The 22,756-nt window shown below is 32.2% G+C and overlaps 1 protein-coding gene across 1 annotated transcript in view; it reads right to left on the bottom strand.

Moving 5' to 3' along the window:
* Positions 1 to 18,577, bottom strand: part of LOC134687097 (glutamate receptor ionotropic, kainate 2-like) — a 76,761-nt gene extending 58,184 nt beyond the window's left edge. The window contains exon 1 of the mRNA XM_063547081.1: positions 17,571 to 18,577. Within this exon, the coding sequence (XP_063403151.1) occupies positions 17,571 to 17,661 (91 nt within the window). The 5' untranslated portion in view covers positions 17,662 to 18,577. The remainder of the gene's footprint in view (positions 1 to 17,570) is intronic.
* Positions 18,578 to 22,756: the final 4,179 nt, after the last annotated feature.

Here is a 22,756-nt window from a genome sequence, read left to right as displayed (position 1 = left end):
AAATTATTATGGGAATATAGATGATATACAAAAAATGTGGGGTTTTTTTAACTTATAAAAATAAGAAAATGTAGTATAATTGCCAATGAGTACTTAAGATCCAAAAAAGTGGAAGGTTGCAATTGTACGGCCTCCAACAATAAGCAAAACAAAACTGCATAAAAACATGATTAATGTACAAGAAAATAAACGAAAAACAACCATGATATACAGCAACATTGAAAGAAAAAGAAAAAAAAGACATCAACGTCGATCTGCAGGTCAAAATACAATCTTCAACAATAGGAAGATTGAAACATGCATTTATATATTTTATTGAAAAAACAAAAACTTTTAACAGTTTAAAAGATCTATCTGTAACGCCAATTTCTCAAGCGCAAAAAAAAAATTCTGTCGTCTGGTTTCTGTCTTATTGGCTTGTATCCGCATCTCGTTTTGTTCATGACTACTATCAATTTAGTGTCAGGACTAAGGTGATAGTTTGATACACTTAAAGTGTTTGTTTTTATTTTCGGATCCAAAGAGTGAAAAGGTTGTGATTAAATTTTGAGTAAACAAATACGCATGTATATATATCTAAACTCCATTGCATCTCGGTATTTCAAAGATTGTTGTCGATCCAGATAGTTCCCACTGATAATTTTATTGTTTATTTGAATAATATTCAATTGGTGTCTGCATGACTTCATCGATAAATCTTTTGACTTAGGAAATAAACCAGTCGCATTTACCGGACTGTATATCTACAAAAAACACCATACGCTGTCATTTTTAACAACGGAAGTCTCGAGAAGTTGTGGTGATTATTTAGCAGACGGATATAGAACGGTCATGCTCAGTCTCTGTGGATGCCATATATCTAGAATTGAAAACCGATTCCCAAGCGTTTTGCAAAGTTAAATATTTTATCTATCCTTCTTTCATTTATTAACTATTTTGGAATCGAGTTTACTATTGGAACTCTTCAACCGATTGATTGTCTAGAATTATAACGTCTTCTTAAAAATGTATGCAACATGTGCATGCTTTTTTTCTCCCTTTGTATCACTTTATTAATGTGACATTTTTAGGAATGGCTATACTATTTTTTTTTCGGTTACATGTATTACTATTATATTGCAATAATTCCGTATAATTTGATTATAAATTTCATATTAAGGAGTAAATCATTAAACAAAGTTGATGACGTCACGGTCACATGATAAAACTATGTTTATGACCTTATAGACAAAAAATTTCAGCCAATCAGAAGACGTGTTACATCAAATTATATAAATACATTCAACTTACTTGTACATGATGACAGAAGTAAAAATAGTCAAGCTAAAATATTCCTTTGGACAAAACATTCACAAAAATACTTTACTACGAGGACAATTTAAAACAGAATATCCCTTATCAAATGGCAAGCTCAAAAACATGATATCAACTGTCATATTACTGAATTGGTATAGGCATTTTCTAAAAAGAAAATGGTGAACTAAACCTGTTTTTAAAGCAAGCTAAACCTCTCACTTTTATGACCAATAAAATTCCATTTTTTTGACAACAATCATGTGCGAACAAAACAAACAGACATAATATGTTAATATCACCTTACATGAAAACCTACTTTAATGAAAAGGAGAAATGGAGGGGAAGAGTGGTTGCAGGGAGAACCTTTCTATTAAGGATCAACTTACAAGGAAATGAAAAGTCTTATTCGGGAATCTTGATGGAATTTACAGAATTGGGAATAATTAGCAAAATAATGCAGAATGATGGGCCAAAAAATAAAGAAATAGCATGCAAATATGAAAAAACAGAGAAATTGAAATTGACCATGATTGTCTAACTCTGTCGTAACTCTAAGTATATAGTATTTCTCTAATATTCCTACACAACTTAAGGTTAAAAATGCCAACCAACTATTATATTGTCTAGATTCTTCTAACTTGACATATTGAATTGTGAATTAAAACAGAGATGTGTATTTAAGCGGGAAAATTATTTCCATTACGCAAGAATAATCGTACGTATTTAATCATAATTTTCACAAAAAGGTGAATTATTTTACAATTTTGATTTCTCATCGACTCCAGACATGAGGAAATTACTACCCATAGTAGAAACTTTTTTAAAAACTCTAAGACATGGGATTAGTCTGAAAATGACAAATAAATCGCTTGAAGCAAACCGACAGTAAATAACATTTGTACTGGTCTCCTGGACTGGATACGTAATCAAAGACTTACTATTTTCCATTTAAAATTCTACAAGATGGATAAACAAGTGGTTTATCGTTAGATTACAGACAATTTGTTTCTGAGACCGATTATGGAGAGAGACAGTTTTGACAAATAGATGTATAACTAATTATTGGCGTGAAACTTCACAGAAAATCTGTTCATGATTGGTATACAAATAGATATTGGCATAGCCATAGGTCTTAATCAATGAAGATGATACTAGCCAGTCGGATGTGTATTATTATTGAAATGAAACAGCTAAAGTAGATTTTAATAGCAATGTATATAAAAAGTAGAAGAAGATGACATGTAAATAAATTAACAACATACGTCGAAGAAAATACGACAACATGCCAAATGACCAAAAGCACTAATACGAACAAAAAGTCATTCAAACACTACAAAGAAATCTTAAAAGGTAGAGCAACATAAATTAGATCCACAGAACCGATGATGAACTCAGACGCTTCGGAGATCGGAACCACAGAACCGATGATGAACTCAGACGCTTCGGAGATCGGAACCACATAACCGATGATGAACTCAGACGCTTCGGAGATCGGAACCACAGAACCGATGATGAACTCAGACGCTTCGGAGATCGGAACCACAGAACCGATGATGAACTCAGACGCTTCGGAGATCGGAACCACAGAACCAATGATGAACTCAGAAGCTTCGGAGATCTGAACCACAGAACCGATGATGAACTCAGACGTTTTGGAGATCGGAACCACAGAACCGATGACGAACTCAGACGTTTCGGAGATCGGATCCACAGAACCGATGATGAACTCAGACGTTTCGGAGATCGGAACCACAGAACCGATGATGAACTCAGACGTTTCGGAGATCGGAACCACAGAACCGATGATGAACCCAGACGCTTTGGAGTCATCAGTAGTTCCTGTTCCACTTTTCTGTTACCACGATCATGGAACTTATTGTAAACAAACTAAGTGTTGCCAGTTCCTTGTATGCAAAATGTGGACACGTGATTTTTATGTTTATCAGATTGTTAACTAGTTTTTTTTATTTTAAAATATTATTCTTGCGATAATTTTAGCAATATTAATACACTTTGCAGGTAATTAAGTAGTTTTAGATAATTGCTTCTTAGTCAATTCAGTATCATATATTTTGCTAAGGTAACAAGTGTGGACACAGATGAGTGTGGATAGTATGTTTGGATGTTTGACAGTGTCCTTTGACAAAAGGAGTTCTGTTTCCTATATGGTGTTATTAACTGTGTTGCACCATGACAACCAATCTGAGCATTAGGAGTGTTATTTATTAAATTATTATTTTTTATGTTCAAGACGGGCATGATTACGTTAGTTACCAAATGATTATGATAGAATATGTTCTATATCTTTGATTTTGGATACATTTTGTAGCTAGTTTGCTAAGGTAAATAACAGCTACTATGGCTAACAGAAAGTCTGAAAATAAAGACGTAGCAAACTAAAATGATCTGTCGGCCAAATTTTATTTCTCGAGCATAGGTTTATCTGAAAACTAATTGAAAGTTTTAGACTGCACCACTTTTTTTACATTTTGTTCTGCTTTTACTCCAGTTCTTCAGTAAAAATGGTTGTTCAATTCAAACGTAATAAATAGGATTGGATTATTGCGCTGTATGGTAAGAATACATCATAGGACAAAGCCGCTCGGGAATATACTGTACCATTCAATGTCATGAAAAATAACTACGCAGTAGAATTATCATATATGACCTATTACATTTGTACAACATTAACTTCAAATTATATAATATAAAGAACAGAATATTTCGTGTTTGCCTCAAAATGGACAAAATGATGTAGTTCCCCCGATAATTTAAGTTACGTCATTTCATATAAAATATTATTCATTATTTATGAAATCCAATAATATTTATGTAGAGTATTTCAAAAACAATGTTAACAAAGATTAGAAAATTTCTAAAAAAAACGTATTTTATCGAACAAAGTACTTTTAATCATTTCTAGAAACAACTGTTATAAAAGCTCATCCTTATTCCGAATTAGCAGCTAAAGTGCGGCTCCCATATTAGTCTATCCTTTATTTATTGGTTATTATTTTGATTTGCTTTAAAATTAGGTTTCAATCAGCAAAAATATTTTACAACATTTCTTTCCATTGAATATTTGTCATTTAGATCAAAGGTCAAGGTTTGATTAAAGGTTATATCTATTAATGCTATTATGTCGTTATAATTCTTAAATAGGATTTTCTTAACGTGTTTGTTTGTTGCTTTTTTTTTCTTATTTTTGCTGTTGTTTTTGTTGTTGCTTTTTTTTGTGTGTGTTTTTTTTTTTTTTTTTTTTTTTTTTATCTCGAAGCATTCCTGGAGAAGATTAACCTGGAAAACTCTTTTATAAGGATTGATTAAGTTAATGCTGTTTTAACTCATACAGACATGACAGAAGCATTTAGAAATCAAAAAATCATCGGGAACCGGTTCATCCCTCTAGAAATCATTATTAAACCGCTGTGAAAATATACCTATATCTAAAGTTTTTTTTAAGTTCTCTATGTCTCGGCCTCGTGTTATTCTATATCAATTCACTTTTATCTTCTAATCAACTAACTTTCTGCATTAAAGATTATCTAATATTGCGATCGTCGGAAGCAAAATTATCCAATATCATAAATCTATTATGCACTAATAATCATTTTAAAGGTAACAATTAAGATAAACTTCGTTACTAATCAGTAAAGATGGAATAGAAAATAATCACAATCAAATTAAACTACATATCAACATGACGCATACGATTATATATTTGCAGAACAGGAATCGGTTCCATGAAGAGCTATTTGAAAATAAGGAAATTCAGTATGGTATGATTGTCACTGAAACTGGCATACACCGGAGTTCAAAAGAGTCCTAATATATCATATAACTCGATTTACCCATATCAATGATATCAGACTTCACATAGAACGTTTGAATGACGCACATCAATGACATATGACTTAACATAGGACGTTGGAATGACACACACCAATGACATATAACTAAACATAGAAGATTGCAATGAGCCAAACCAATGACATTTCACTTAACATAGAACGTTGGAATGTCACAAACCAATGACATATGACTTAACAATAAACATGGGAATGACGCATACCAATGACATATGACTTAACATATAACGCTGGAATGACAGACAGCAATGACATATAACGGAACATATAATATTGGAATGACGTACAGGAATGACATAAGACATAAAACAGACCGTTAAAATGACGCACACCGATGACATATGACCTTTAAAACATAAGACTTACCATAGAACGTTGAAATGACGAACACCAATTACATCAGACTTACATATAGAACATGGGAATTATGAATGTTTGGTACCTTTTTGTTTAAGCCATTTTATAAAAGTTTGTCATACTTCCCAATGAGACAATCACATAACTATGTACTTTTAAATCAAAGTTGGAAAAAAATATCTGCTATGAATAGGTTAAAAATCACTTATAAGCTGTCAAAACTAATAATCATGCATGTTTTTGATTAGACAGCTATAATTGTGTTATATTTTCATATTATTTATTTTGTATCGTATCTTTCTGATCTACGATAATTATCAATCGAGAATATCGATAGCCCAATTTCACACGTTTATAATTTACTTAATCCATTTTGATTCAGTATTCTTTCTTTCACAATTCAGTTAAAGTGTTGATAACACCATCCAATGCATTAACTTCCGGTAGCATTCAAACAAGATCGCCAATACTTTATAATGTTAAGTTTCAGTACAATGTCTAGACATCATTCATATAAAGAGTCATTAGTTAAATACTTGATTTATTTCATACTTTTAGCAATTGAAAATAATACCAAAACATATGAAATAATTTGTAACGATAAATTTGATCAAACATTATGAAATAGTCTTATGTGATCTTGCTCATATGTGTTGGTTTGGGTATTAAACCTCAAGTTTATACAACTTGTATGTTTTTGAAGTTTTATATACTTGTATCTGTGTTGACCGTTTGCGCATTTTTGTTAGTCGATCAACGAGCATTCATTCAAATAAATCTATTATAATGTAGCTGGGTTGCTTCCCCTCCTTAGTACAGGTAGAACATATAAAGCCAGTCTTAATGAACCGAGGTAGGGAATCGATTCTTTGGCCCAGTGGATTAACACACTGACTGTCACACAGGCGACCGGCGTTCGAATCCCGTTGGTGACGATATAAATTTGAGTAGATACATGCTCTCCGGTTACAATAATAAGAAACATTTAGTTCTTGCATATCTATTCAACGGCCACGTAACCGTTGTCGAATACACAGTCCTATCATCTTTTCCTTCTTTTTAACATTTTATGCTATTGAATGAGACTAATTACCAATTTAAAATTGCCACCTACAACACGACTCTCTGATACCAATATATACTAACAGGCAGATTAATTACTATGTATGGCTAGCTCGATGCATTGTCTTTTTCAATAATGTGTTAATCGTGACTCTTTCGGTTCATGACTTTTAAAGTGAAGGAGTTTGTCATTGTTTTATCTAATTTGATACCACTAGAATCTAAATAACGCACTCCCGCACTATTAATTATAACATACGCCTCTTCACATGTGCCAATGTTTCTCTTCCTACAAAGGTTGTCCTTGCCTTCAGGGACATTTCACTAAAAGATTGCTTTGCTTGCGGAAGTCAATAACTCTGTGATGTATAATGTTTCTGAACTTGTTTAATGAATTTAAAATTTTATTGAATATATTTTGAATGAAGATATTAGTTAAAGATGTATACATGTAAATAAAATTGAGAATGGAAATGGGGAATGTGTCAAAGAGATAACAACCCGACCAAATAAAAAAAAAAATAATAAAAAAACAACAGCAGAAGGTCACCAACAGGTCTTCAATGTAGCGAGAAATTTCCGCACCCGGAGGCGTCCTTCAGCTGGTCCCTAAACAAATATATACTAGTTCAGTGATAATGAACGCCATACTAATTTCCAAATTGTACACAAGAAACTAAATTTAAATAATACAAGACTAACAAAGGCCAGAGGCTCCTGACTTGGGACAGGCGCAAAAATGCGGCGGGGTTAAACATGTTTGTGAGATCTCAACCCTCCCCCTATACCTCTAACCAATGTAGAAAAGTAAACGCATAACAATACGCACATTAAAATTCAGTTCAAGAGAAGTCCGAGTCTGATGTCAGAAGATGAAACCAAAGAAAATAAACAAAATGACAATAATACATAAATAACAACAGACTACTATCAGTTAACTGACATGCCAGCTCCAGACTTCAATTAAACTGACTGAAAGATTATGATTTCATCATATGAAAATCAGGCACAATTCTTCCCATTAGGGGTTTAGTATCATACCATCATAACATATATGAGAAGAACATAACCCGTGTCATGCCAACAACTGTTTTGAGAATAAATGTGTTTAGTTCCGACGCAAAGACCTTATCAGTGACTCAATATTAATGCCAAAATATGCAATCTTTAATGACTTGACAACAGTATCGAAATTATATCCCTTCTTAATAAGTCTATTCAAAGGTTTTGTAAGCTTCTGAGGTGAATACTGACACCTTTGTGCTTTATAAAGAATATTTCCATAAAAAATTGGATGTGAAATACCTGAACGTATAAAAAGTCTGCATGTTGATGTACCATATTAAAAACTGTGGTTTAGCCATCGCTTTGATATAACAGCAGTATAAATAATTTAAGATGTTCATCGATAGTAATTCCGGATGTGTTGCTATATTGTTATAATGAATTAAAGTGGTGAAATTAAAGCCAATAATTTTAAAATCTAATTCAAATATTAAACAAGTTCCTGCTTTATTTGGACATCAGGATAATATGCTGTTGAAATGTTGGTCTTTTCAATTGTATTGTTCAATAGGTTTGAAGCAAAAATCGATTGAAATGTTTTAATTAGAATAGCATTTAACATTGAGTATAATGCAATGATGTCCTTTGACACAAATGACATACATGAAGGAGATACGAAATCATGCAAATTGTTTATCTAATTTTATTCTTATTACTAGTATTTAAATACGTTATTCTAATTGAGAAATTGGGTCGTATTTTCGGAATGACATCAAATTGGATTTTCGATTGGTGCATATGTCTTTAACTAGTCACGCCTCATGTAATTTATCCAGACAAATGATGACTTGTTTTTGAAAAATTGATCCTTATGGACTATGTACAATACATCATTTGTGACTATTTATGTGCGGAGGTAGAAACGACCAGTTTGTAAATTGTCATTGAATACACTTTGAAATCATATATCTCCGCCTCCAATGTCTCCTAGCTATTTTAATATTTATTTCAGTGGGAAACAATTGCTTTATATAATTAACCCAGTACGTTGGAAGCGATTGACATTTTTAAATTAGGACACCGCGTATTGTTTATTCTTATTATAACTGAAATTCGGAATTGGAGCATCTTTTATATACTGCGAAAACCGTTTGGTCAAAACTTTTGGTGTTTTATCTTATTGCTTTTTGTTGTTGTTTTGTTATGCTTCAGCTAGTTTCCGAATAAGTAAGTCAAGGTCATTACCCATCCATTTGTAAATTGTGTCCTTATGTTGTACTTTTACAATCATGCCCAAGGTTAGATGAGCTCTTCATCCAGCCTGGGGCCATTTTATAGATTAATATACCCCCTTTTTTAAATTGTTATTTGGATGGAGAGTTGTCTCATTGGCACTCACACCACATCTTCCTATATCTGTTTTATTATTCGTGTTCCTTACTGAAAAGCACTAAGGTGACATATGGATGTACAATCTTTGTCTGTTTTGTCTTTGGTTGATATGTTGCTGTCTATGTCAAAACAATACCACGTGTTATGTTATGTGTCAAATTGACAGTGATCACTTAGTCTCACTCATTGGAAGTTTTCTAAATATTTATACTTTTTGTTTATGTTCGATGTTGAACACAGATGACAGCCAGTTTTTAACATTTAAACTACAGACACAAACAAACATTCTTTAAATGTCAGGATGTTTAGAATTGCTTTAGTCAAATACCAATTAGCTGACCGAAATTGGTTTAGCCGGACAAAAATGATAGTTCGACGAAGATGAGGTACTTTATTTTGATGAATTAAGTCAAATAATACTTTCTTGTATATTGTTTAAAGCCAATGTATTGACTGATCTATTGTTATGTGTTTATTTATGGGATGAAGTTGGCTATTTTAGTCTCTAGTTTTGCATATCTATATCCCGTTTGTCTTATCGGTGAATGTAGACTTTTTTATAGGGAATTAGATCGGCACTATAAGCATATTGGTTTTTGACAAAAGTGATATTTACAGTGCGAACTATAGCACGTACATGACAACTAAATAATTTGCAATTGAAGTATGCATATTCTGTTGTCGGACTGTAATAGCATTAACAGTACCATTTGTATTGTTCCAGATGCGCATTTTGACTATAATATCTCATCTGTGATGTTCGATGGTACAGTATTCGGAAGCGCAAAACACACTGTAAACGCTGAAGACCTCAAACAAACTAGAGGCTCTAAAGAGCCTATGTCGCTCACTTAGGTCTATGTGAATATTAAACAAAGGACGCAGATGGATTCATGACAAAATTGTGTTTTAGTGATGATGATGTGTTTGTATATCTTACTTTACTGAACATTTTTGCTCCTTACAATTATCTGAATCTATAATGAACTTGGCCCAGTTAAGTTTCAGTGGAAAATGTTAGTAAAAATTTACAAATTTAACGAATATTGTTAAAAATTGACCATAAAGGACAATAACTCCTTATTTGGTCATATTGACTTATTTTAAGGTCTTATTTTGTCGTACATTATTGCTGTTTACAGTTTATCTCTATCTTTAATAATATTCAAGATAATAACAAAAAAGGCAAAATTTCCTTAAAATCACCAATTCAGGGACAGCAACCCAACAACCGGTTTTCCGATCGATCTGAAAATTTTATAGCAGATAGAATTTGACCTGATAAACAATTTAACACCGTCACAGTTATAAGCCAAAAACTTCATTTTACCCCTATGTTCTATTTTTAACCGTGGCGGCCATCGGACAAAATTTGTAAACAAGAAACCCAAAAGATGATTGTGGCCAAGTTTGGATTAATTTGGCCAAGTAGTTACAGAAGAGACGATTTTTGTAAAAGATTACTTTAATTTACAAAAAATGATTAAAAATTGACTATAAAGGGTAATAACTCCTAAAGGGGTCAACTGACCATTGCAGTCATGTTGATTTATTTGTAAATCGTACTTTGCTGAATATTATTGCTGTTTACAGTTTATCTCTATCTATAACAATATTCAAGATATAACCAAAAAAAAGCAAAATTTTCTTTAAATTACCAATTCAGGGGCAGCAATCCAACAATGGGTTGTCCGATTCATCTGAACATTTCAGGGCAGATAGATCTTGACCTGATAAATAATTTTATCCCCGTCAGAGAATTGCTCTAAATGCTTTGGTTTTTGAGTTATAAGCCAAAAACTGGATTTTACCCTTATGTTCTATTTTTAGCCATGGCGGCCATTTTGGTTAGTTGGCCGGATCACCGGACACTTTTTTAAATGAGATACCCCAATGATGATTGTGGCCAAGTTTGATTTAATTTGGCCCAGTAGTTTCAGAGGAGAAGATTTTTGTAAAAGTTAACGACGACGGACGCAGGACGACGACGGACGACGGACGCAAAGTGATGGGAAAAGCTCACTTGGCCCTTCGGGACAGGTGAGCTAAAAAGGACAAAACATAGTGTTTTCTGTTGTTTTTCTGAGAATGAATTTTTAAGACCCTTAGAAAAAGATTGTCCTCATTAAAAGATCTTGGACTTTAATCCGCCTTCGCATGGTAATCAGTGCATGTTACTGTCATCTGATAGGTTCATTTAGTTCTGAACATTTATCGAAGTATAATTTTATTTGGCCTAAAGCAGAATATTAAAAAATCTATATAGTTATAAATGATTAAGGCCGAAATGTACGTCATATTCTGATGCATGTGGATTTTCAACTTAAAAAGTAAACAAAAAACTATAAAGTGTTCGATAGTAGCCTACAGTTATTCTTAATCCTTCAATAAATTGTGGAACTATCTTGTAAGAGTTAGAAAAATTAAAGCATACTTTCAAATGAAGACTCTTGAAGTGTAATTAAGATTTTACTATTTGAGAGTGCTTAAATTGTGAGTGTTTCAATTAATATTCTACTCCATCCCTTCAATCTGTAATATCAGAAATTACCCCCTCGTTATCCTCCTTATAACCGTCAAACTTATTGTCCATGAATGATTTAAACTATCTGGACAAATCAGCTTTAAACATGTTGTTCCAGACAGTATTAATAATTAGTTTCGGTTGATAAAAAATTGATATCAAACAATCAGAAAATCTTACAAGCGAATATAAAATTATCTTTTTTCCATTTCACTGGAAATAATAAAACAGTATCTAATATCACAGAACATGTGATTTTACATTGAAGAGCTAATTCCATTCATAATGTTTCATCTGTTTCACAAATAGAAGTGAACTTAAAGATCATGGATTTTAGCGAATGACAGGACTTTGTTGATAATTCAAAAGCAAGTTCTTAGTTAAGCACCGGTTGTTTAATGTATGAATCTCAGCGCCGAGTTTACAGTTTGATGCATATTGTTATAAACATAATATAAAATTTGATATGATTGCCAAAGAGAAAACTCTCCGCCAGAGAACAAATGATAGAAGGTTATCAACTATAGGTCACCGTACAACCTTCAGCTATGAGTTTATCCTACCAAAAGTGTTTTCACTTTGCTAAAAAGATTATATAAGGAAACAATTAATTTCCGCATATTGACTTAACAGACAAATGGACAATAAAAAGATATCAGTCGAAAAATATCCAAACGAAACACAACCGAAGACAAAGGACTGCATAAAAACACGGCACAGAAAACTCTAGAGTAGCAAAACGAACCTTTAGTTACCAATTACAGGGGTTGATCACTAGTAAAACTTGTATGGAGTACTCATTCAATCCTAGTATTTTAATGTCTCAATATGAGATCACCCCCTGTTATTATTGAGGACCCCGCTTTTTGGTTTAACACTTCTACTCAATGTCAACGTTTTATAATATTTTCTTATAATCACAATTTTCATTATGTCGCGAATTCCTCAATGTTGCGTTAAAATTCTATTGGTCGTGTCACATCAAATACTCCTTTCATCAACAGAATGTTCACAAGAAAATGTCGCAATAAAAGCATTCACCGTTCTTTTTTCTGTTTGTTTTTATGCTTGTTAAATATTTATTTCTGCTTAATCCAACTTACACAAAACTAAATGTCACCAGAGTCATGCTTAAGTAGATGATAAATAATGACTTGCTTGAACGATTTTTTAATTATTGATGCATATTGAATTCGTTTGAAGTATCAGTTAAAAGTGCATAAACTTCTCAATTTATCAATCGAAATCATAAGAAAGGAAAATGGTACACATGTATACCTAGTTACGCCGAATAAGTTTCAAATGTGTCGTTTCACTAGAACAACTAAACCAATGGATTATGCCATTACCATATAATGCATTGAGCATGTTGAGTGTGTAAGTAATGGTAGAATCTTTGTTTAGCTTGCTTATTAGCTGAACCTTTAAAGTCATGTATTATGTTAAGTATTATACTACCCTCTTTTACGGAGTAGTCTAGTCCTACAAACATATAAATTGGTTATTTAGCGGACTGTCGGACTATGCCATGCTATGGGAAGGTCGTCGCCTCCAAACCAGTTTACGCCTGCCATATTCTATATGTGCTTGCCCCAAGTCAGAAGTCTGATATTCAGTGGTTGTTGTTTGTTGCTGTGTAACATATTTTTTGGTTCTCGATAATTATATGTTATACACAAATAACTCAATTGTCTTTTATTTGTCATTTCAATGCCTTTTATGGCTAATTACGCAGTATTAGCTTTTCTCATTCTTGAAGACTGTACGGTTTTCCTATAGTTTTTAATTTCTGTGTCATTTTGTCTTTTGTCATGCTTGTAGAGTGTTTCTCTAAATGGCAGTTATTTCATATCTGCTTATTGTTAGAAGTGGTGTAGGAAAGAAATAGTAGGTCTTCACACACTTTTTTGTTGTAGCTATTTTGATTTAAGAGTTCAATATCAACCCATAAGACAGGGTGCAATGCATGTTTTTATTTACAACAATATTTTAAACAAACATGCATTTTCCGCCAACAAAACTTGCAATCAATTTTAAATTTACCACAATTAAAGCATTTGAACGGATTTATAATGGTCTTTTGGCAAATGAATTAAACGAGATTTTTTTTGAAATTTGAAAATAGAATAGGTTTTAAACGGGAAAATAAAGTCGTTCATTTCTTATTTGAAGTTTGAACATTTTGACATTTTCCATTGCTGATCTATTATTTGTGTCTATTGAAATAAATTCTTGCATAAATCCGATGTTGTGATTTATGCTTAGTCAAACCGAAAATATAATTGCAGGCTTTATTGTTTACTCGTAAAATACTTCTAAAATGTTTAAATATCATTTTATTTGACAACTGTTATTCTAACTGGACTTGTTTTATAATCTTTTAAATCATAAACTTGTTTGAATAACATTTATATAAACATAAATGTCAACAATATGTATTCAATTTGTCTGTATAAGAGTGCTCAAATTATCGTAAAATTTGCCGATTACCACTCAAATACAAATTAAATATTAAAGATTTATATTCTATTCAAAGCTACTTCAAACTAATACTTAAAAGAGATTTACGTAAATGATAAAAGGAAAAATTGATAAATTTGGATATCAAAGAAAATTTGGAACATTAGAAGATAATGAGGGCAAACCCGACCTTGTTGTTAAAGAAACAAACTATTGATTTAAAGCTGCAACATGCTGCAGTTATGTTATCTTCAGATATAATATTAAACATTTCTTAGATTTAAAATTTTGACAGTATAAATGGTCGTTAAGAATATAAAATGCACGATTAAAGTAGAAAGATAACTTTTTTCTATATAAACATTCTAAAGTGCACAAAAACTTTGCATATTGCATTATCAAGTAAACGTATAAAATTCTTACAAGTGTGTTATTTCTACGTTGAAAAGTTATGAAGAGTTCGCAAATCTAATGTGAAGAAAAGAGAATGGTATGGGAGATGGAGTTGTGTTCAAATTTCGAGTGCAATTATTACATGCATATCAGGCAAGAAAATTCACATATTGATGTGATGTGAATATGAATCCTGCTTTCCACTAGGTCAATATTTTGGGCCGCATTTTCGACGTGCTAGTCCAGGGGTCAAGAAGGAACGTACCGAGCCCGAACATCGTATTCTAACCCTTGCCGACCAGCATATTTGTTTTTTTACTGCAGCAGCAGCAGGTACACATTTTCAAGAATTTGGTTCGACCTGGTCTGAAATCCAGTTCCAGAGCTCCATTAGTCAAGGCGATAATGCTATTTAGAGATCAACACACTTTGTTGACGAATAAACCAAATAACTATACAAAACGGACCAAACGCAGACTACGGAACAACTGAATATTGGATGGACAAAAACATTGTAAATTCTTTTTTCTTTCAATTATCACCATCAATTGCAGTTACTTTTGAAAAATACAAGTAATAATAATTATGATATCTAACAAGCGATCAGGTGAACGAACGAAATTTATGTTTGAATAAAAAGGTGTTATTTTAAAGAATACAATAACAATAGATTTTTTAATATTGTTTATAATGATTTAAAGATATACTTTCATCTATAAACTAATTAAACTAATAACCAATGCACGACAATGTTATTTTGGGAATGTATCAGTATTTTGTTGTAGCTTTCATCGTCCATTGGAGCTACATAAAACTGGTACGATATTGCGTAAAGAATCACATTGATTCCAGTCGAATGGATGGATAATTCGCACATTATCGGAAATGACAGACGATATATTGTCCCTCGCGAGAGTCTGAAGTCTTGTGCAACAATGATTTAAATGATTTTTTTAAAAGACTGCATTTATAAATTTCGTATACGTAAGAATGGATCACATGCAGTTATGAACAAAGTTAATATAATCGCTTGATAGACTTTGCTCTGTGAAATTATTTACGCCATTGATAATAAAAGTTGGTAACCTTGAGAGGTCCCCATAGACCTCAAGTTTAATAAAATGATTATGCCTAGTAAGTCGCTATGTAAGACCTTTCTCGACATTAAATTAGTTGTTATGATTGTGGACGTATAAAAAGGAATCGTCACAATTAACCTAACAATATTTTGTTTTAGTCCAAAACCTGATAATTTTGACAAAATATACGTTTGTGCTAAAACTTTAGATACACATTGTTTTAGCACAACAAAATCGTAGTCTACTATTTATCTTTATAACTCTAATTTTTGTTATTGTTTTGGGGGAAAATCTTTATAATGTGTGTTTATTGTAGATTTCCATCTTAATATTTAACACATGCAAATGAAATAGATGCACAAAAGAAATCTCAAAATGATATAATAATATTTTGACATCAACGCAGTTTTATCCATTGATTTGTGCTGAATTTGTCAGATCTTCCTGACAGTAAGTTCAATTTTTGAAAAACACGTACGTAGATAGATACCAATTTTGACCTGTAGAAAATTTCTGCTGTTATTTTATTTGCATACTTACATTGTATATCAAACCTACGAAATATAACGAACAGAGTCTATATTATTCTATTAGATGTTAACTGATCAACGTATGCAGACAGTAGTTTGATTACGTGTAGAAATATACTAATAGTTAATCTAAATATGAGATGTACGAATGTTCCTGTCGTTCACACTATTCATTGAATTTGACGTTTCTTTATATGTCCGGTTTTGTTCATTAAAGCTCCTAGCTTATATTCAAAATGGACAACTTGGGTTTCCTTTTTTATAATGTGAACATTCTCATATAGTGGTCAAATGTAATCAGTAGTTTTCAATGACCTTCTTTTACTGTAGGGACCCGGAAGTTAATATATAATAGTGGTACTCTTATGGTTAAAGCAAGGTTAACTAGGTTAGTTCTAGGTTAGGTTTAGGTTGCTGTTAGAGCTAGTTTATTATGGCGCTATATGTGCTTAAGATCTTCGAAAGCAACAGAAGGCCATTCAAAAGACTACAAAGTAGCAAATACACATGTAGTAGCAAATTGATACTGAAATTTTGTAACAGTTTCTTTACATGACACGTTAAGTATCTCGTGATAAATGGATTGATTCACTTTGCCGCAAAAATCGTAAAAGTAACAAAAACTGTTGTTGAGTGTTATAGTAAACCTTATTCTTAACATGATACTATTAATACATTGACTGTGTCAGTGTGTGGTACAATGTATAGTATCAGAAAAGTACATTCTACTCCAGGAAAAAAGATTTCTGAAATATTTTTCTTTTGAAGATTTCGGAAATATTTTCTTCAAAAGACTATAAGTATTCGTGTGTTGACCATACGAAACATTTACTTAATTGTTGATTTTTGTTTTAATAAAACTGAAATCTGAGGTACGGATTTTCGTTTACAAAATTAATGGCCTCTACAAGAAAGAGAAACTTCTTTATATCTAGTAGTAACATTAATTTCAATCGACATTATATAATCCCCCGTGTTGTTGATGTTGTATTTATGAGAAAGGAAGAAATGGGCGATCTGAATCTTGTGTAACTGTTAGGAGTAAATAAAAGAAATAGTGTGTCATGGTTGTAGTTTAAACATTCAACTTTTTAATTTATGTATATCAATAACAGTTGTGACCTACATGTACTGACTATAATTCAGTGGTCGTTTGAACTTTCCTTTGGGCCATCTCATTTCGATTTCAGTTCGTTATAATAACTGTTATTACTCTATGGTTGTGAATTTGAAAATAGTTTTGTTAGGATTTGTTTTATTGTTAATTCTTAAACAAAATACTTCGTAAAGTCAAAATATTTAACCCATGATGAATAATGGTCTACGAGCTTAAGGTGAGATTTGGACCCAACAAGTGTAAATATTTACAACTTTTATTATTGAAAGTGACCATGTGACGATGAAAAGATAAAAATCAGTTAAACTATTGTTTATATCATCACAAAATACAATATAAAGATTAGGTTCATATGAAAGAGTAATATATTGTCACCATTTTCTGAAGCACACAATGAAACACATTAAAGAAAGAATACAAAAAGTAGTTTGATCTCTTAATAAGAGTTCAAGAGTAGAAAATTAAATAAAGATCAAGATTACTTACCCACAGTGATTTCTTTAGGAAGACAATTAGCACACCTCAATGTCAACCAGATCAGGAAAACACATAAAATATTCCTCTCAGGTGATATCATAATGAATTAGGGGTAGCATACTCCCCAATGCTTACTTCAAATATCCTCATACAGTCAAATATATAATACACTTTTTGAAACTGCAAAACGCCACATTCTACCACAAGCACTAATCATTGTTTGCCATTCGATACCTCCTTCTATTTTAACACGTGTTTTGTTCGTACTTTGAATACTATTATTATTATTAAACTGGTTGCTCTTTTATTCCACTGTAAAGTTTTCTAAATTTTTGCTGTTGACTCAAGTTAATTTCTCCAATAAATAAGATCAATTATATTCGATTTGTTAACTTATCAAGTAATGCAGAATCCCAGAACATCATATTTCCAAGCACGTGGCAACAAAAAATGTACAATAACGCCTTTGATCGTTACCTATGCGTTATCTGAAACGATACACTCCACATGGGAATTCCAGTAGAGCTAACATCCCAAAACGTGATGCAGACAATGACAAAATTGAATTAACTAAATCTTTGACAATTAGCTATCTAAAACTGCGACATTCACCAATGGGAATATCGGAATTGAAGTTATAGGATAGTTATCCTTTAATTTCTCCAGATCGAACTGAAATCACACAAGCGATTAAAGATCTTACTAGTCCAATTTGTTGCACATATTAATATTTTTATCGTATCTAAATATTCAATCAATTGTTTGAATTTCAATGTACAATTATATATGTCAACACATGAAATTATAGAGTAGAGAAAATCGTATTTATACGTATATAAGAGGGGGACACCCACTCTCCATTTACCGATTTAAGAATTCTATTGTACAAATTATTTTCCCATCATTTCTTTACATGACTGGTTCCACCAATAGTAAAGTTACTGTAGATAAAGAGTTTAATTGATCCTGATGTATACCAGAACTACTCACAAGAGAACGTCCTATATTATACTACTTGAATAAAATCAAACCAGAAATGTCAATATCAAAAAGAAACCAGCTAATACTTCTCCAAACTCTTTTACATGCTTCTTTCATCTTCGTGATCCAGGCATTATTATTAATTCGTATACACGCGATTAAGCCAGCAACTAAATCCGATGATAATTGTCTCTTTACGTTTAATTAGTCGTACAGTAACTCTCTTTGATATTAGGAAATTGTTAAATATAACATGAATTATCCCAATTACTATCTTTGCTTCCTTTTTTAAAATAATGATAATTCAACGCGGATTGCAATATCTATTGACATTAATACAGAGAACTATTAGGCGAGTTTTCTGAATTCCTTCTATCGAAACCTTCATGGAATTTTTTTCCCACTAATTGGTAATACAGGCGGTGCACAGACAATAAAGTATTCAAAGCTTGTAAAAACTGTAGTGAATATCAAATGGTAAAAGTCAATTTGTAAATTGGCTTTGCAATGCATTATCAGTGGTAACAATTTCGTAACAAATATTCTCTGTCAGTTTTAATAAGTGATTTTAATTTTATTTCTTTATCAACACAAATATATTTTTTTTATATTATTTACGTTTCATATGTATTATCAGTGGTATTAATATTAGAACAAATATTCACTGTCGGTTTCAATAAGATTTTCCAATAAATTTATTTATATATCAACACATGTACTTTTTTATTTTATATTTGTATCATTCAGTTATATACAACATGAAACAATTAAGAATTGCATATTTGTAAGCAAAACAGATAATATACAATTTTGATATATCGTCTGACAAAAAATTGAAAAAAAAGCAGATAAAATGCGGTCAATTAATTAATTGAATTAACGTATAACAAACATTAAGGAAAAACAATAGCGCTCATCCTCGTGTGCGTTTCATAATGATTTTCCCGCAAGCATGTAAACTAAGCCGTATTTGATTTTCGCTAATGTATATTCAAACGCGAAACGGCAGTAAATTACATTTATGTGATTAACCTTGCATATGATTTTTACAAAAACCTACAGATATTTGGTTTCAAAGAGGGCTGTATCATCTTACCAGAGGTACATTGTTGACGGTCTAGTCGGTTACCAGATACTCGTATCTACCCGCGAGATCAGCAGATTGTGGTGAGATTATAACGAGATCTTGATGACATTTGTATAGGACGGAATTGGATGTCATTTTGATAAGGTCTTAATTAACTATAATTATGAACTAAATTATTTTAAGGTATTGGGTGTAAGAATTTGGTATTTATTGAAAACATTATTTTTGAATACAGTGTCGACCCCTATCAATGGTTACAAATGCAAAAATAATTAAGATGATGTATCATCATGGGAAGTCAAAGTACGCCATTGCGTCATCTGAAATGTAACCAAAAACCTGCAAACTTAACATAACATGCATGATTACAAATTAATTCACAATTAAAAATTGAGTGATTCTCGTTTTACTTTTACGGGGTTGTAAAAAGGTGACTAAAGCACATGTTATGTACGCATGTAAAGACTTTAACAACCCTTTAATGATACAAAAATATGCATTCTATCCCAATCAATTAACATCACTGTTGTTCGTTGGTTATGGTATTTTTAATGTTCCTTCTCATTGTTGCTACATTTTCATGCCGAGCACGTGCAATCCTGAATATTTTAAAACATGTATTTGAACATCAACTTCGTACACTTCTTTCAATAACGATATCAATTCATTTGAAATAGATTTTCTAAGTTTGTAATGCAAAATTATGAAAATGATTACTAAGTGGTTGTAATTCAGCATATGTGCACTGTCTAACACTGTTCGCTATAGCAGGAACTTTCTTATTTCGCTTTTTACATCTTGGGTAAATGTTACAAGATATATTATTAAGCAAAGGTTCCTGAGCAGGATTCACACACAAAAATTTATCGGAAGTCATGAACAATTCATTATACTTACGATCAATCTTAGTCGTAAGTCTTTTTGTGATACCGACTCCTTTAACGAAATGACGTTTTTGTTATGGAAACAAAACAGATTCATCTAAAATAGATATGAACATCCATACATAATGTAACAATACTGAAATGAAGATACCGATATTGGAGAATATAATGTTGAATTGTAATACCGGGTACGTTGTGAACACTTGTCTGTTATACGCTGAGTTCAATCTTTTCTAACACGCTTATAAAAGGTTGTGTAAAAATATTTGTTCCTTTTACTCTAAGATATTTTTACTTTTACACAAAATTTTACACAGAATGGGGACCTATCTAAATGATTTGAAGTAAGTACATTTAAATTCAAGGTGTAATACTACCATTGATTTCCCCTATTAGTCTTTGTTATTTGCACTTTTCAAAACATTGTGCAGAATTTATCTTTGTTTGAAACATATAAATACCTGGCATAAGTAAAGTTTATCATGTCCCGTACAATAGACAACATGTCACATAACATTGCATTGCATATAAGAAAACAACAATCACTGGAAGTTAACCAATCAAAATTGTGACCCCTTTTTTATCCTTGCACAACCTTTAGAACCCATCACCATCATCATCTTCAATATCGGTCTGGAGTCGTAGACGACTGTAAATATTATCCAAGCGTAGGTCTGAGGGAGCCACTCTCCACACCATTTTAAATATGTATTAATAAAAACTGGTATTTACAGTTAAAAATTTCTACATCAAATGGTGGTTTATGTGATTGTCCTCATGGCCGCGGCTGCTTGGTCGCTGGCTTTGAAGTCGTCCAGAATGTCTGAGTTGGTAATCGTTGGAAGCAGGCAGCTGGTTCAAATTCTGGATAGTGCGCGAAAAGAAGGATTGTTTGTACACGTCTGGTTATGTGTAGATCTGTCTCATTAAGTGTGCACCTCTGGTTCGGTTGTCAATTTTGTTGATGATGCTATCGGTTTCTGGTATGGAAATCATGCATGCAATTGATGGCGTTGTTCATGATCAAAAGACGAAGGTCTTTATGTCGGTCCTACAGTGATTCCCAGTTAAAAAACGAAACATGTTGGTGACACATCGAGTGGTTTTATCTCTGTAGTTATTACAGACATAACGGGCTCCCCTTCTTTGTACTTTGTCGAGGATGTTTATATTTCCGATTTTGTATCGGTCTTATACAGCAGACGCTTACTCAAATGTTGTTTCTGTTACATTCTCTAAAGTTGCGGCGCAAGAATCCTAGGGTTCATGAGGCATTGGATGCAGTTAACTCTGCATGCTTTTTCAAGTTAAGTCTTCGCTGAGAGTTACGCAAAGATATTTGCTGCTGTTCACAACTTCGAGTTGCTGTCCAAGTAGGTGGTACAGTGTCTCAGAGATGGTTTTTTTTCGATTGGTGCTAACTCTGATGACTGTGTATTTAGCAGGGTGACAGCTCATCGGCCATACATGTCCCCATTGCTCTAGGGTAGCCAGGTATTGTTGGAGGTTGCTCTCATCAACTTGATTCCAGATGTGCTTGTATAACAAACTGCCATCAACAAAAAAGCGGACCCGCAGAAGATGAAAGAGTTACAAAACCATGTAACCTTAAGTTTCCAAAGTATTCTATAGAAACACGAAATTATCAAAATTGCTGCTTTGAAACATCTAATATAGATATTTATGACCAAGGTTTTGTTTACTGTCATGAAATGTAAGATTAATTTCCTTCAACTGTCAAATTCAGAGGAATATTTTTTTCGACTCTTTTTCGTATGCAACCGTATGTGACGTTCTACGCTTTGGTATTATAATACCTCAATAATAAGTGTGAATACTGTTGTTTACTTGCGTCCATCATTTACTTTTATTATCGTTGTTGTATAAAAGCAGTGTTTTTCTATTTAGATATCATAAGATGCTTAGTCATACAACGGATCACTCCAGACAGTCCAATGAATGTTTAATTCAATAAATTCTAGACACCAGTGCAATAGATGCACAAACTATTGTATAACAATAGGTCTGGTTTGTATTAAAACCACAGGATACAGATATGTATGCTCTTAATTAATTTAAAAAGTGAATTTTATTGTGTGCAGGGCAGACCTTTTGGAGTATTATTCAGGGTCACTTATATGTCACAAATGATGACTAACATTGCAATTGGTTTGATTTTTATTATTTATTCTTGATATTTTGTACTGATTTTCTCTAATTTGTCTGAAAGTTTGTCTCTGCAA

The sequence above is a fragment of the Mytilus trossulus genome, chromosome 10 (assembly GCF_036588685.1).
Source record: "Mytilus trossulus isolate FHL-02 chromosome 10, PNRI_Mtr1.1.1.hap1, whole genome shotgun sequence".
In the NCBI taxonomy this organism is placed as follows: Eukaryota; Metazoa; Mollusca; class Bivalvia; order Mytilida; family Mytilidae; genus Mytilus; species Mytilus trossulus.
This window is presented reverse-complemented; position numbering and strand designations above follow the sequence as displayed.